The sequence below is a fragment of the Poecilia reticulata genome, chromosome 11, assembly GCF_904066995.2.
Source record: "Poecilia reticulata chromosome 11, P_reticulata-male-v2, whole genome shotgun sequence".
Classification (NCBI taxonomy): domain Eukaryota; kingdom Metazoa; phylum Chordata; class Actinopteri; order Cyprinodontiformes; family Poeciliidae; genus Poecilia; species Poecilia reticulata.
The window spans coordinates 19,788,193-19,802,085 of NC_088840.1; the positions used below are offsets into that span (position 1 = coordinate 19,788,193).

General features: G+C 38.4%; 1 protein-coding gene across 1 annotated transcript; it reads left to right on the forward strand.

The window, feature by feature from the left end:
- The first annotated feature begins 1,738 nt into the window (after window positions 1–1,738).
- On the forward strand, window positions 1,739–13,378 carry LOC145553828 (GTPase IMAP family member 8-like). The gene is made up of 3 exons (XM_081612834.1): window positions 1,739–1,781; window positions 10,909–11,916; window positions 12,699–13,378. The coding sequence occupies exons 1-3, from the start codon at window positions 1,739–1,741 to the stop codon at window positions 13,376–13,378; spliced, it is 1,731 nt and encodes a 576-aa protein (XP_081468960.1).
- The last annotated feature ends 515 nt before the right edge of the window (window positions 13,379–13,893 follow it).

A 13,893-nucleotide genomic window follows, 5' to 3' on the forward strand; every position in this document is an offset into this window, starting at 1 on the left:
AGGACCGAATGTGTAATTTACATAATTTTTTAAATAATTTTTTTCATAAGTTGCTAAATTCTCTATTGTGAGTTATATCAGAAATATGTTTAAATTGTGTGAAGTAGCATTTGATATGAGCAACAGGAATTAAATATATTTGGCTCAGATAGAGAACAAAGCTTGGACATTCAGACCATCATGTAGCTTGTTTTAATTTCACTTTTGTTTGCTGTTTATTGCAGTGTTTTCCCATAGTGCTCCCATTTACTGTAAATCTGGAGAAGAAATAGAAGAGCTAGGGGAAAACCAACCTACATTTATATTACAGTGAAGCTACAAATCTATTTAAGTTATCTACCAGCTCATCTACTGGGTCACTGTGAGAGTTCTTGCATAAACCAGCCAGAGAGACGCTGAATGGAATCCAAAAATAATCTTAATTTATTACAAAAAAGTTCAAAAATAATTAAACAATGAAGAACTGGGCCCAAAAACTGAGGTCAACATAACAAACTCCAACTCAGGTAGTAACACAAAGAACTCGAGCACAAAACTGACCTAACAAACAAGACATGAGGGGAGCTTAAATAGTGGCTGATCAGACCACAGCTGATACACAAGGGGTGATTAAACATACAAAAACTTAAACAAATACTAATCAATACAACACCAAATCTTTAAATTAAACAAACATTGGACTGAAACTACCAAATAGAAGAGACATTAAAGAACTGGTCAAATTAAGTTAAAGAAAACCAAATTTCCCCGTCCTCTGGCAAACAAATGGAACGGCCCGCTGAGGAGGTTTGCCAGCCATATATGGATGTCAATTAGCTGGAGCTCTTCTGTGACCCTCCAGCAGCAGCTCCAAAGGAAACTGGTAACTCAAAACAAATAAATTAATTTGTTGCTTTTAACAAAAATATAAAGAACTGACAAAGTTAACTAAATGTGTGCACTTCAAATAGTTAACTAAAAAGTCAAGCTAATGAAAATAATTTTCAAAAATAAAAATCTAAACTATTCACTAATTAATGTCTAAATTAATATTAAGGATGAACAAAACAAACAGTTACCATTAAGGTCTGTGTGACAGTAGGGTCGGCTGTCACAGTCACATTATGGAGACGAGGTTGAGGAGTAGAATTGATTAAGTTTATTTTGTGTCGTCTGTGAAAGAACATTTTGTAACTGTCCTGTTAAGTGAGTCAATAGAGATTCAACTGTCAAAGACAGAGCAACGACCAGCTGGGCAACATTAGTTACAGAGACTTTGGAAATATTCACACCCTTACTGATTTTCAAATCTATAGTGTGTCCTTGATTGTCAGCCAAGTGAAGCACAAAAACAGTAGACAGAGCCAATCAAAACCTACATTTATAGCCTAGCTATAAGTTATCTACCAATTCATCTACTGGGTTACAGCAGAGAGGTAAGGTGGAGGAGAATTGATTAAACGTTTCTGATATGTTGTCTGTGAAAGAATGTTTTGTAGGTGTTTTGCTAAGTGAATCAATGACGACTGAACTGTCAAAGGCAAAGCAATGACCAGCAGGGTGACATCGGTTACAGAGACCTTAGTAATATTTACATCCTTACTGATTAACAAGTCTAGGGTGTGTACTACATTGTCAGCCAAGCAAAGGACATAAAACAGTAGACAGAGCCAGTCAAAACTGTTCAAGACTTGCAAACTTGTATTCATCACTTCACTGCTGCTGGAGTGTCCACACTGCTCTCTCTCTCTGACTGATCATGGCCAGCAACGACTTCACCCCAAGAAATACCTCCAACTATGGTAAGTCAGGATAACTAAATGCTGAGTTTATTCTGATGTAGAAAATATCCAACAAAAATATACAGACTCATTCAATAAGTTAGAATGTTATTGAAAAGCCCATTTATTTTTAGAAACTTTATAACTAGTTGAAACACATTATATGGATTAATTACACACAGATGGATGTTTTAAAGAATATATAAAAAACATGGCATTTAAAATCAAACAATGGGTTGTATTAAAACAGGGGGCAAACTTTAAAGTGGCAAACTTTAAAACAGGGGGCTTAATGAAAATACTTAATACTTGTTTAAATATTATTTTCAAAAGATACTTTTAATCTAACAAGCCTAATTTTTTTGGATATTCCAATTTATTGAATATGTATAGTGTTACGACTGGCTCAAGGTCATAACAAAAACGGGAGACCATGCAGGGGTTAAAGTGTAGAAAAATGAATATTTATTAACAAAAACAACAATGGATTGTGGATGTCAGTATCAGTGGTGTAATGCAAATGCTTGGATGTGTTGTATGAGTGCATATGGAAGTGTTGAGGTGCCAAAACAAAGACAAACTCAAAAGTGCAAAAGGAGGGGAGCTGAGGCACCACAACCCTAGTCTTCGTGAGGCATGGCGATGTGTTTTTAAACCAGTGGTACGATAAAGGCAACCAGCAGGCTGTCACCCCCTTGAAACCACGGAATGCTCCCGAGCTGATGAAGGGAAAGGGGAAGAAGGAAGCTCTACCCGCATTACCTCCACACTAGTAAACAACGCGGTGAAACGCCGCTAAAACCTACAAGGGGACATCTGCCCAACATGTCACAAGTGCAGATTAAAAACTTGACACTTACCCTATATCGCTAAAACCAAAAGCATCCCACTCCAATACGACAAAAAAAACAAAACAAAAAAAAAAAAACACTGCACATAATCCAAACCATCTGAATGTCTCCCCAAGAGTGCACAAGTCCAAATAAGAATAATTACGTCACGGGCTTCCCCCGCCACTAATTAAACGCATGGAAATTAGAGGACACATTTCCCAGGAGACTGTGAACAGTTCTTTACTCTGTGAAACTTGTCCAGTTTCAAAATTCAGCATTTATGAAATGTAAAGCCAAGTGCTGATCATATTACCACAAAGGTAAAATTTGTGCTTTGGAAAAGTGAATCATAGTGCTTTTATGGTAGACATGTTAAAGAACTAAAATGTTCTAAATTTGTGAGTTGATTGTTCTTCTTTTCTCAAAAGGAACCTAGTAGGTACAGTTGAGTAAGACCTTAATTTTCTTGCATTGTAAGAATGGGAAAGTTAAGTTTGTCTTATGTCATTTATTTTCTAATACTTCAAGCATAGATGAACATTCAATAAAATATTGCATAAAAACTGTTTCTGTTTCATATTTCCTGTACAAAGAGTGTTGACTCAGAAACTCTGAACATAGTTACTCTAACATTTAAGATTTACAGGTATGCTTTGGCAGAGGAGAAAAAAATGTAGACAAATATTGTGCAGTACTGTAAGATGTCATTGCGTTTCAAATCAAATGTTCTGTTGGACTTGAATTTATGCATCAGTTCAATCAAAATTTAAGGCACACAAGTGTTGTGAGCCCATTGTTGTCCAATCAGTTTGTTTTTAGAAGTTTCATCATATCCAATTTGTGCCTTTCTACCAAGACATGCATGTGTTTCGAAAGCAGCAGTTAGTTAGTTAGTAAGTTAGTTAGTTTTGTTATTAGAATATAAAAACAACAATCATATTGATAAAAATGAAAATAAAATAAAACACGTCAAACTAAATGAAACAGTCTCGTAATAAATGCTGTCTGGTTTTAAACCAAAGCTGAAATGTGATTACTCCTTTTCAAACATATTATTTCCCACTTTGAAGTGAGGTAACCGAATTATTTAGATTTAGAATCATTAATTGTCTTTGAGACAAGAATATGTTGCAACCAATGTAATTGAATCTAGAGCTGTTTCATAATCACCCTTTGACTCAAACACATACTCATATTTATTTACCAATTCAGTTCCCTCTTTATGTATTTTAAGGTGACCAAGTTTCAGATTAGTTTAGTTCCAATCAGTTTTCCCTTAGCGTCATTTATTCCTTTCAGCCAGTATTACCCCGAAGGCTGTCTGTTTAACAGGTCACCTCCTTTCATCTGCACCAGGTATTCTATCCTTTTTATTTTGTTTTTCTCTTTTTCCCTTATTTTGATATTCATCATGCTCTGCCAAATAAGTTATTAATGCTTCTATTTGCTCTCAGAGTGTAATCTATGACCTGATGCCCCACTTTGGATCGTATTTTTTCCTTTTCAAGTTCACCCTCCATCTGTTTAGGCTCAAAATTTAGGCTCAAAAATCACTTCTTCTCTCTTTTCTCTTGTTTTTTTTTGCAGTTTCGCTCGCACGGCGGTGAGGAAATCAAACACAGCAGAAAATCAAACCCAGCAGACAAAATCAAAAACCTCCCACAAATTATAATTTCCCAATGTTGACCATGGTTTTAAAACACATTGCAATAAACAGAAAAGAGTACATTTAAACACATAACGTCTGCTCAGTGGCAGAAGTTTACACACACAGCTGACATACACACACAGCTGACAGACACACACACAGAAATGGATCCACGCTTTTCAGCTCCTATTTTTGTCCTCTTAACTCTTATTACTCTACAGAGGATCAGATCGCGATCAACCTTATCTCATTCTTATCCTATGGTGGACCCTCTCAACACTTTTGTGTTTCTTGAGTAAGTCTCAGATTGGCTAACGCGTTCTTTTCCGAGGGCAGTACTCCCCGAGGATAAAACCGACAAAACCTAGCCTTAACTTTTCCCGCGTCCAGGAAAAGCGGGGGACGGCCAGTTCCCACTGCAAGCCAATCAACCTTAACACCTAAATCTTCACACCTAAAAACTACTTTATTTCTTCACACCTAAAAACTACTGTTTCTTCACACCTAAATCTACTTTTTCTTGTCTATACTCCTATGAACAGTTAAACATGTAAACGCAATTTGAACAGAAATGTATGAAATTTAGACAAACCTGGGAAACAGTACAGACAACGGCTGATAACTGAAATTTATACAGACCTGAGAAACAGTACAATGGTGTATATTAAGGAACAAATGTCCTTACCTTTCATGTGGGCCCCACACCAGAGTACTGTTCCGGAAAGTCTGCGCCTGAACGGCCAGTCCAATCTCCGCTCATGTGTCAACACAAAACCATCCTCTGCTACCAACTGTTGGGAATGGAAATCCCGATCAATGAATCATAATTTGTATTGACACACGTAGCATAAAATCAACAAAGAAAAGCATTCAGACTTTACTTATTTTATTCACTTTCAGCGCTGAAAGGAGACGCTTTTACCATTACATCCGAGAAGAGTTTCTAAAAAGTCTGTAGCGTCTGAGGAGAAAGAGGAGGGTAGCTGATTATATGGACTGAAGACACTCCCTGAAATCACACCATGTCTCTGTGGCCTGGGAAAACGTTTCTTTTTCGTGAGAAATGGACCTTGGTGTCTAACAGAATCAAACATGTAACTCATTACTATGGGCCTTTGTCTAACAGCGTGTGACTCTTTCTCGACCTGGTAAAGCGTCTCAACAGGATATAGGCAACACTTCGGGTGTCATTGTCTCCCATCACGTCCCCAGATGGGACCGTTTCGTTGCAGAGAAACAAGCTCACGGCTCCCGTTAATCATTATCGTGAGTTAAAGGAGCAACATGATTCCAGTCACGAAAATTCCGATTCCAGAGGATAATCCAGTAAAACCCCCAACATAGCGGGAATTTAGAATAACCAAAAGCCGATGATGATGTAGAAGCAATAGTGATAGTTTGTGGAGTCATTTTAAGAGATAAAAGACGTAACAAAAAGAAAAGGCGGTGGATAAAAGACGACTGGAGCCTCCAAATCATGGAGCTATGGTAAGAAAATCTGTTGAGGTAGCTCTGATAGTCAGAATACAGGCAACATATATCTGTAATTTAAATGCAAGTTAAGGCTCTATTTGCTGCACTATGATTTGGAGGTGAATGTTTTTTCATAGTTAACATTTTTAACTGAATAAACATAATAATGGCCTTTAGATTTAATATTAAACATTTCCACATATCATCTCCGATATCCACCGGACTCAGTTGCGCGATATGTCAGCTGTTTGGGATTCCCCTCTGTTCTTACGTCACCGCGCTTTTTGATTGGCTACCTGTCACATTCAGCAGGTCGTATTCTCGTTTCCAGACAGGAAAAAACCCACAGGTTGCGATAAAAACTCCAAGACAACCCAAATTGGGTATATTCAGGATTTAGCGGGAACACCAACACCGCCTCACGCACGCAACCCCCGCGCAGCAAAATTTTCCAAGTCTTGACCGGTCCGCGGTAATAAAACTTATGAACTCTGTTCATAAATAGTTTTTTTTTTATTCCGAATTGTTTCTGAACTATCTGTGCCCGTCTCTTTCTCTCCCCCCTCCACTTCTCTCTCCCCCGAGCCTCCACCCCACCTCCTGTGGCTCGTAGCTTTCGTCAGCAGCCTTCAAACCGTACTCTACTACGGTATGTCTGTCTCCTTATTACAAAATGTCCCAATTAAAAACAAACGGAGATTATCTAGTGTTTCAAGTTATTTTGCTCAATTAAAACAGCACGGCACACGTTAAAAACAACTGCTTATTAACTTATGACTGGATATTTCACTGGTATTAAATGATAGGATAGGTTATAGTATGCGCATCTTATAAAAGACGGTGGTTCCTGATCGAACTGATGCGTTTGATTTATGGACTAGGACATTTTCCACAGGTGGTACACAGACAAATTCTGCTTACACTTATAAAATTGCTTATCATTTATAGACTTTGAAATAAAAACTGAGAAAACAATGCGGGTCAGTGAATTTTTAAATTCAAGTGAAAGCAAAACTTGAAAAATGCAGAAACAAAAACTAATTTGTTCAAAAGACAGTGAGGCAGAAGTCATTTTTGATTTTTTTAAAATTGCACTTAAATACAAGTTATTAAAAGTAACAAGTATCTCATTACACTTTTACTTTTGTTACTTTATGATGATCAAAAGTTCTGCTCATCACAAAGGAAATTTTGTTATGTGATCAGTTTTAGTCAATACAAATAACTATTCAAAACAAATTCTAATCAAAGTAAATGTTTGGGTTTTGTAAACAACTTAAAGGACAAATTATAATTTCAGCAATAGATGTAAATGAAACTTGTTACTTTCCACCTCATAGTGCAGAACCAAATTTTTTTTCCACATTGTGAAGTGCTTCTACTTCTGTGTTATCCACACAGGGAGCCTGTGGTACAGTAAAATATTTATGATTTTATTTGTTTTGGTCGCACAATGAACCATATAATAGTACCGGCAAGAATTTAAAACTACTTTTATCCCGGAAATTAATATATAATAATTTTATAATTTTTTAGGGATGCACCGATTGCAGTTTTCTGGCCGATTGCTAATTACTGATCTTTTAAAAAGCTTAACCTGCCGATTCAGACTTTGGCCTATACCAATTTTTTTTTGTATGAAATGTTGCTCAATATAGCAAGAAAATTGTTGAGTTGGCAACAGTAAGGTAACTAAAATGTGCAGACATAACTTGGTGGGCCGGTCTTACAGTCCAACCTTTGTCAACAGACAACAAAAGAGGACAGTGGTTGATTCATAGACCTTTGCCAAAGATTGGTGCATAAGATCGGGGGATAAGATTGGCTTCACATGTAAAAATTGGCTGATCACCGATGTCCCAAAATTAAGGAAATCGGCACTGATAAATCGGCTGGTTGATAAATTGGTGCACCCCTAATGCTGGTAGTAAACTTCACTACCAGCATTAGGGGTAGTGCTGGTAGTTTCTCATCTTTACTTAGTTTTTGTCATTACCACAATAACTCCAGCCAACACGGATGTTGATATTACAAGTTAGAATGCAAAGGATCATGAAGCTAAAAGGAGAAAGGTTCAATCACATCTAACACACCTGATATAAAATGCTACAGGAAACTCACCTGCACATGGCAGGATTTATAGAGATTGGGTGGGACAGGTGTTTCACTCAAAATTTGATCATGGTAATATTTATTGGTTGGACCAACAGACAGATATGAAATGAATAAACACTGTAGTGTAAGCAAATACTGTATCAAATAAAAAAAAATTAGACAGCATGAAAATAAATGCTTTTGTCTACTCACAAAAGCAACAGATAATTCAAACAGAAAACAAAAAGTATATGCAGTTTAAGATGGATTAAAAAAACAACAAAGGAAGCCCCCAAAATCTTCAACATTTACACAATATTAAAAACCGCTGTATTAAAAGCTCATGTATTTCCACATGTGTACAAACAAAAGACTTAAACACAACATATATACAGATTACATATTATAAAGAAGGCAGAGTATATTATCAGGTAGTGAATGTGATGGTTTGTCCATGACGGAGACCAGCTTCTTCAGAGACCTCCTGTCTGTCTCCAGTGCCTTCATTTTGTGATCTATAATTTTACCTTATTTGTGAATCAGTTTGTTGCCTTTTATGTTGCTTCCTCAAACACCACAGCACACATTTTTTTGGCACTTGTGACCACATTCTGGTACAATATGTCCAGCAACTTCCTGCATGTGTTGAAGGACCAAATCCTTTTTATGAAGGGGGCTGCTAATCCCCATCTTGAACAAAGCATCTGTGTTGATCCTCCATGTCTAGTTTGTTGTCTAAGAGCACACCAAGGTATTTGAAGCTGCCCACCACCTCCATCAAACTGATGGGTTGGTGTGCAGGTTTCCATCTCCTAAAGTCAGTTACCATCTTATTAACCTTGACTACATTTAGTAGGAGATGGTTTCTGCTGCAGCAGTCCATAAAGTTGTTCACTAGCCCTCCATACCAGTGGCGGGTCGTGCATTTGATTCCTGGGCCTTCAGTGGGTCTTACCAATGTAGTCTACCACTATTGCATTACAATTGTACATGCTAAAACCTAATAAGTTACAAAAAATTTGGTGCTAAGGTCCAGTTCAGCCCCTAACATTATATACAGTGGTCATATTTCACGCCTCCTGCTTTGAATGCATTATTCAGATTTGGTACTTCAATGCATCCGGAGTGACCACATGGATTGGGATCTCACTAACTGTGTATTTGTGCGTAAATGACCAGAGAGAAGAATGTTGGAAGACTTTCTTATGGAAGTTTCCTTATTTTTCATTTTACATATATTGATCATTATACAGCACAGCAGGATGTTTCTGAGGCACATAAAAAGAGGGAAGGAGTTAAGCAAGTAAGCAGTTTATTCATCAATTAGCCTACTCATAATTAATTATGAGGAGCTATAATCAACATCTGAATTGTCAATCAAAATTCATTAATGCTCGCTGGAGTAGCTGATTATTTCTTTATACCATATATAGCAGGGGTGTCAAACTCCAGTTCTCCAGTACCGCTGTCCAGCAGGTTATAGATGTGCCAGAGGTACAAAACACTGGAATGAAACGGCTTAATTACCTCCTCCTTGTGTAGATATGTTCTCCAGAGCCTTGCTAATCACCAAATTATTCTATTCAGGTGTGGTGCAGCAGAGGCACATCTATAAGTTGCAGGACAGTGGCCCTTGAGGACTGGACTTTGACACCTGTGATATATAGACAAAATCAATCCTGATGTCTTTATACAGGAAAAGTTCAACAACTGTCATAGAGCTCGTCTCAGTGTTTTACTGGCCATGGAGGCCAAAGGAGGAAGTCGCCTGTCCTGTTCTATTCCTGATGAACGTTTAATTTGCTTGATGTCAGAGAATGTCCACTTGTAAAATTTGGCTTCTATTTAAAGCGGAACTCACAAATACACACAAGGGGGATACTTCACAGGCATCAGGTAAAATATGTTACACCAGTTAAATTGACAACAAAAATAAATAGTCAACCACTCAGAATGAAATTTTGTTTGACTTTTAGCCACAATGATTTATTACAAAAAACCACAAACTAAGAAAATAATCTTTATCTTGATAAATAAATCAGTAACCAAAAATTACTCCAAATAAATTTAGGATAGATTTAATTCACTCAGTTCATGTCAGTAAAGAAACCCAAATAGATAAATGTTCAAAACTCTCGATCCTTATTACTGCGAGTATTGTCCACAAAAGAGTTCCATATCCTGGGAGCCTTTCTCCCTTTTAATCCAAAGTCCCAATCCAAAACGAAAAATCCAACACGTCAAAAAACCCCTCCCCAAAAAATTAGAAAAAGGACCACCAAAAATCCCCCAAAAAGAAACGTAAAGTCCAGATCTCATCGGGAATGTCTTTCTTTTCCTCCCCGGTGGCGTCCTCTCGATCCGCCGGCGTCCTCTAGCCAATTGGCGTCCTCTTGCACCTGGCGGCGTTTCTTGGGTGCGAGCTCCAATCCAGCTCCTAAAGCGCTCGATCCGCGGCGCTTGGGCGAACCTTGATTGCTGTTTTATCTCTTTTCTTCGATTTTTAACTTATTGTAAACATTCAGGCAATTCAAGTCTCCCGCTGCACGGACCTGACGGTGAGCGTCTTCCTCTCTGATTGCGCCGCTGCGCGCCGACGCACGCGCCCCTTTTTATACATTAATGTCAGCCACACCTAAAAAAACAATATGACCTGCCCAAAAATCAGTTTTAGAAGTGGAAATACGGAATATTTTTTCAACGAAATAACAACTGTTATACAAACCATATGATTCATTTACCTTTAAATGTATTTTATCCAGGAAAAAAACAAACATAGTGGTTATGTTACACACTAGACAGGTGTGGTGTATATATCAATTGTTGCAACCAGAGCTTGAGATCAACTCTGGCTTCTTCAAATGTTGTCAAAAGCACTGCAGTCTGGAAATGCCCTGCTGTGGCTTGGTCAGACAACTCACCCTCTATGACTCCAAACAACAAGTTGATCACTTGCAAATAGCAGGCAACGCCAGCAATACAATTTTCATACTTCACAGAGCAGCTGTATTATTTCCTCTCTACCAGATACACAGAGGCTAAAGTTCTGAGTACAACATGATGTTGATTCTAATTCAGATTCAAACTTTCTTCTTCACAGGAACAAATATTACAAACAACAATGAGTTGAGGATCGTGATGGTGGGGAAGACTGGGATTGGGAAGAGCGCTACTGGAAACACCATTCTGGGTCAATTGTGCTTTGAATCCAAATGCAGTGCCAAATCCATGACCATTGACTGCTCTAAATGCTCCAGTAATGTGGATGGACAGCAGGTTGCTGTCATTGATACTCCGGGTCTGTTTGACACCAGGTCTGAAGAAGACAAAACCATCAAAGACCTGAGTCAGTGCGTCTGTTACGCTTCTCCTGGACCCCACATCTTCCTGGTGGTCGTTGCAATTGGCAGATTCACAGAAGAAGAAAAACAATCAGTGCAAATGATTCAAAAGCTCTTTGGAGAGGCAGCAGACAGATACTGCATGGTTCTTTTTACTCGTGGAGACAACATTGAAGGCACCATTGAAGATTATTTGTCTGAAAGCCCAGAGCTGCAGGATCTGGTGTCCAGATGTAACAACCAGTATCATGTCTTCAACAATAAGATGAAAGATAAGAAACCTCAGGTCACTGAGCTGCTGAAGAAGATCAGAACCATTGTTGACAGGAATGGAGGAAGTCACTACACCAATGAGATGTTCCAAGAGGCTGAGAGGAAAATAGAAGAGGAGAAACAACGAATCCTGAAGGAGAAAGAAGAGAAAATACGTAAAGAGAAAGAAGAAGTGGAGAGAAAAATACAAGAAAAGTATGAGAAAGAGATTCAGAGCATGAGGGAGCAGTTCCAGGCTGAGAGAGAAAAAGAGAAGGTGGAGCGAGAGGAGGAGAGGAGAAGGGAAAAGAAGGAGATGGATGAGGAGAAGATAAAGGCAGAGGAAGAGATGAGGATGGAAATGGAGGAGAAGTTGAAACCCCTGAAAGAAAACCGGGAGAGAGAAATTCAAGATTCAAAATCCACTGTGCAGTCCAAGCATGAATCTGATGCCAGAGAAGAAGCTGAACAAAATAATCCTACCCTTCCTTTTGTTAATGCTGGAGAACCCATTGGTAATTTTTAAGAGCTTATTTAAATAGTTAAATAGTGAAAGTGGTAAAATTTCAGCTCTTATAAACATGGCATGACAATGGCTACATAAATATGAAAACAAATCACAACTGGAAATTTCTTCCAAAAACCTAAGTATAAAACATGGAGAACAGAAAACAACAAACTAGATTCTGTCTCTTTCATTGTTGATAAATGAAGCAGATCTCCAGTCAGAGTAAAACTCCTTCACCACATCTTGACATTAAAACTCAGCCAGAACCTGGAGGTTCTTTGCACCGTGATGGAAAGTTCATGTGAGGTTTTCTAAGAACACAGTGATATAAATTAGATCACTGTTGACTCTACACCTCTTGATAGGCATAAATAATTTGGAGCTTAACTGTTTATAATACGAAGCTGCCAGACTGTAACACTACTGGAGATTTTGAAGACTGCAGGCTGGTGACAAATGGCAATAACTTTAAATCCCAGCATCCTGCTTTGACAATATATGAAATAATTTCCATAGAATCTGGTGCCTGTGTATAAATATGGACACATTGATAATTAGGTGGGAATTTGACATTTGTGTTAGTATTATTTCAAATATGAAAAGAAAATTAAAACTAATGTAAAACATACTTCATACATATCTGGTTTCATCTGTATCTTGTCCACCATTTCTTTGATTCCCTCAATGCTTCCTAATGTTTCAGCTGTATTATTTCCTCTCTCCCAGATACACAGAGGCTGGAGCTCTGAGTTCAACATGATGATCAGATTCTAACTTTCTACTTCACAGGAAAAAAAATTACAAACAACAATGAGTTGAGGATCGTGATGGTGGGGAAGACTGGGAGTGGGAAGAGCGCTACTGGAAACACCATCCTGGGTCAACTGTGCTTTGAATCCAAATGCAGCACCAAATCCCTGACCATTGACTGCTCCAAAGGCTCCAGTAATGTGGATGGACAGCAGGTTGCTGTCATTGATACTCCATGTCTGTTTGACACCAGATTTAGAAAAGATAAAACCATCAAAGACCTGAGTAATTGTGTCTCCTACGCTTCTCCTGGACCCCACATCTTCCTGGTGGTCGTTGCAGTGGAAAGATTCACAGAAGAAGAAAAACAATCAGTGCAAATGATTCAAGAAATCTTTGGAAAGGCAGCAGACAGATACAGCATGGTTCTGTTCACTCGTGGAGATGCCCTTGAAGGCACCATTGAGGATTATTTGTCTGAAACCCCAGAACTGAAGGATCTGGTGTCCAGATGTAACAACCAGTATCATGTCTTCAACAATAAGCTGAAAGACAAGAAACCTCAAGTCACTGAGCTGCTGAAGAAGATCAGAACCATTGTTGACAGGAATGGAGGAAGTCACTACACCAATGAGATGTTCCAAGAGGCTGAGGGGGCGATCGAAGAGGAGAAACAACGAATCCTGAAGGAGAAAAAAGAAGAAATACGTAAAGAGTAAGAAGAAGTAGAGAGGGAAATACAAGAAAAGTATGAAAGAAAGATGGAGAAAAGCAAGTCAGAAAGAGAGGGAGAAGAAAACAAGAGAGGAGGAGAGGAAAGGGAGGAGAGATAAAAAGAAAGAAAGGAGGAGGACAGAGAAGAGGAAAGGAAAAGGGAATTTGAAAACTTTAAAACCATACTGAAGGAAATGCAAGAGAGGGAAGTTCGAGAAGCAAAATCACAGCTGCAGTCCCAGTATGAATCCAAAGCCAGAAATGAAGTTGAACAAAACAATCCTCTTTATAATTTGGCTAACGCTGGAGAACACCTTCTTAAGTTTGTTGCAACTTGTGCCCGTATTTACAACTATTATTTCAGATCTGGCCTGAGTGGCCTTTAGCCTAAACATTCCCACCAGTGAATGACAGCTCATGAGTGCGTCATTCAGCTGCTGAGAGCGACTCTGAGCGAGGAGTTTACAGAAATTCTTCTCTTGGTCGGGAGATGTGGTTGACGCCATTGCTAGGTGTGACA

Bases quoted from the DNA above. Each gene is read 5' to 3' on its own strand.
- LOC145553828 (XM_081612834.1), top strand. From the start codon at position 1,739: ATGGCCAGCAACGACTTCACCCCAAGAAATACCTCCAACTATG. The intron at 1,782-10,908 runs GTAAGTCAGGAT...TCTTCTTCACAG, and splicing joins AAGAAATACCTCCAACTATG to GAACAAATATTACAAACAAC. The intron at 11,917-12,698 runs GTAATTTTTAAG...TCTACTTCACAG, and splicing joins TAATGCTGGAGAACCCATTG to GAAAAAAAATTACAAACAAC.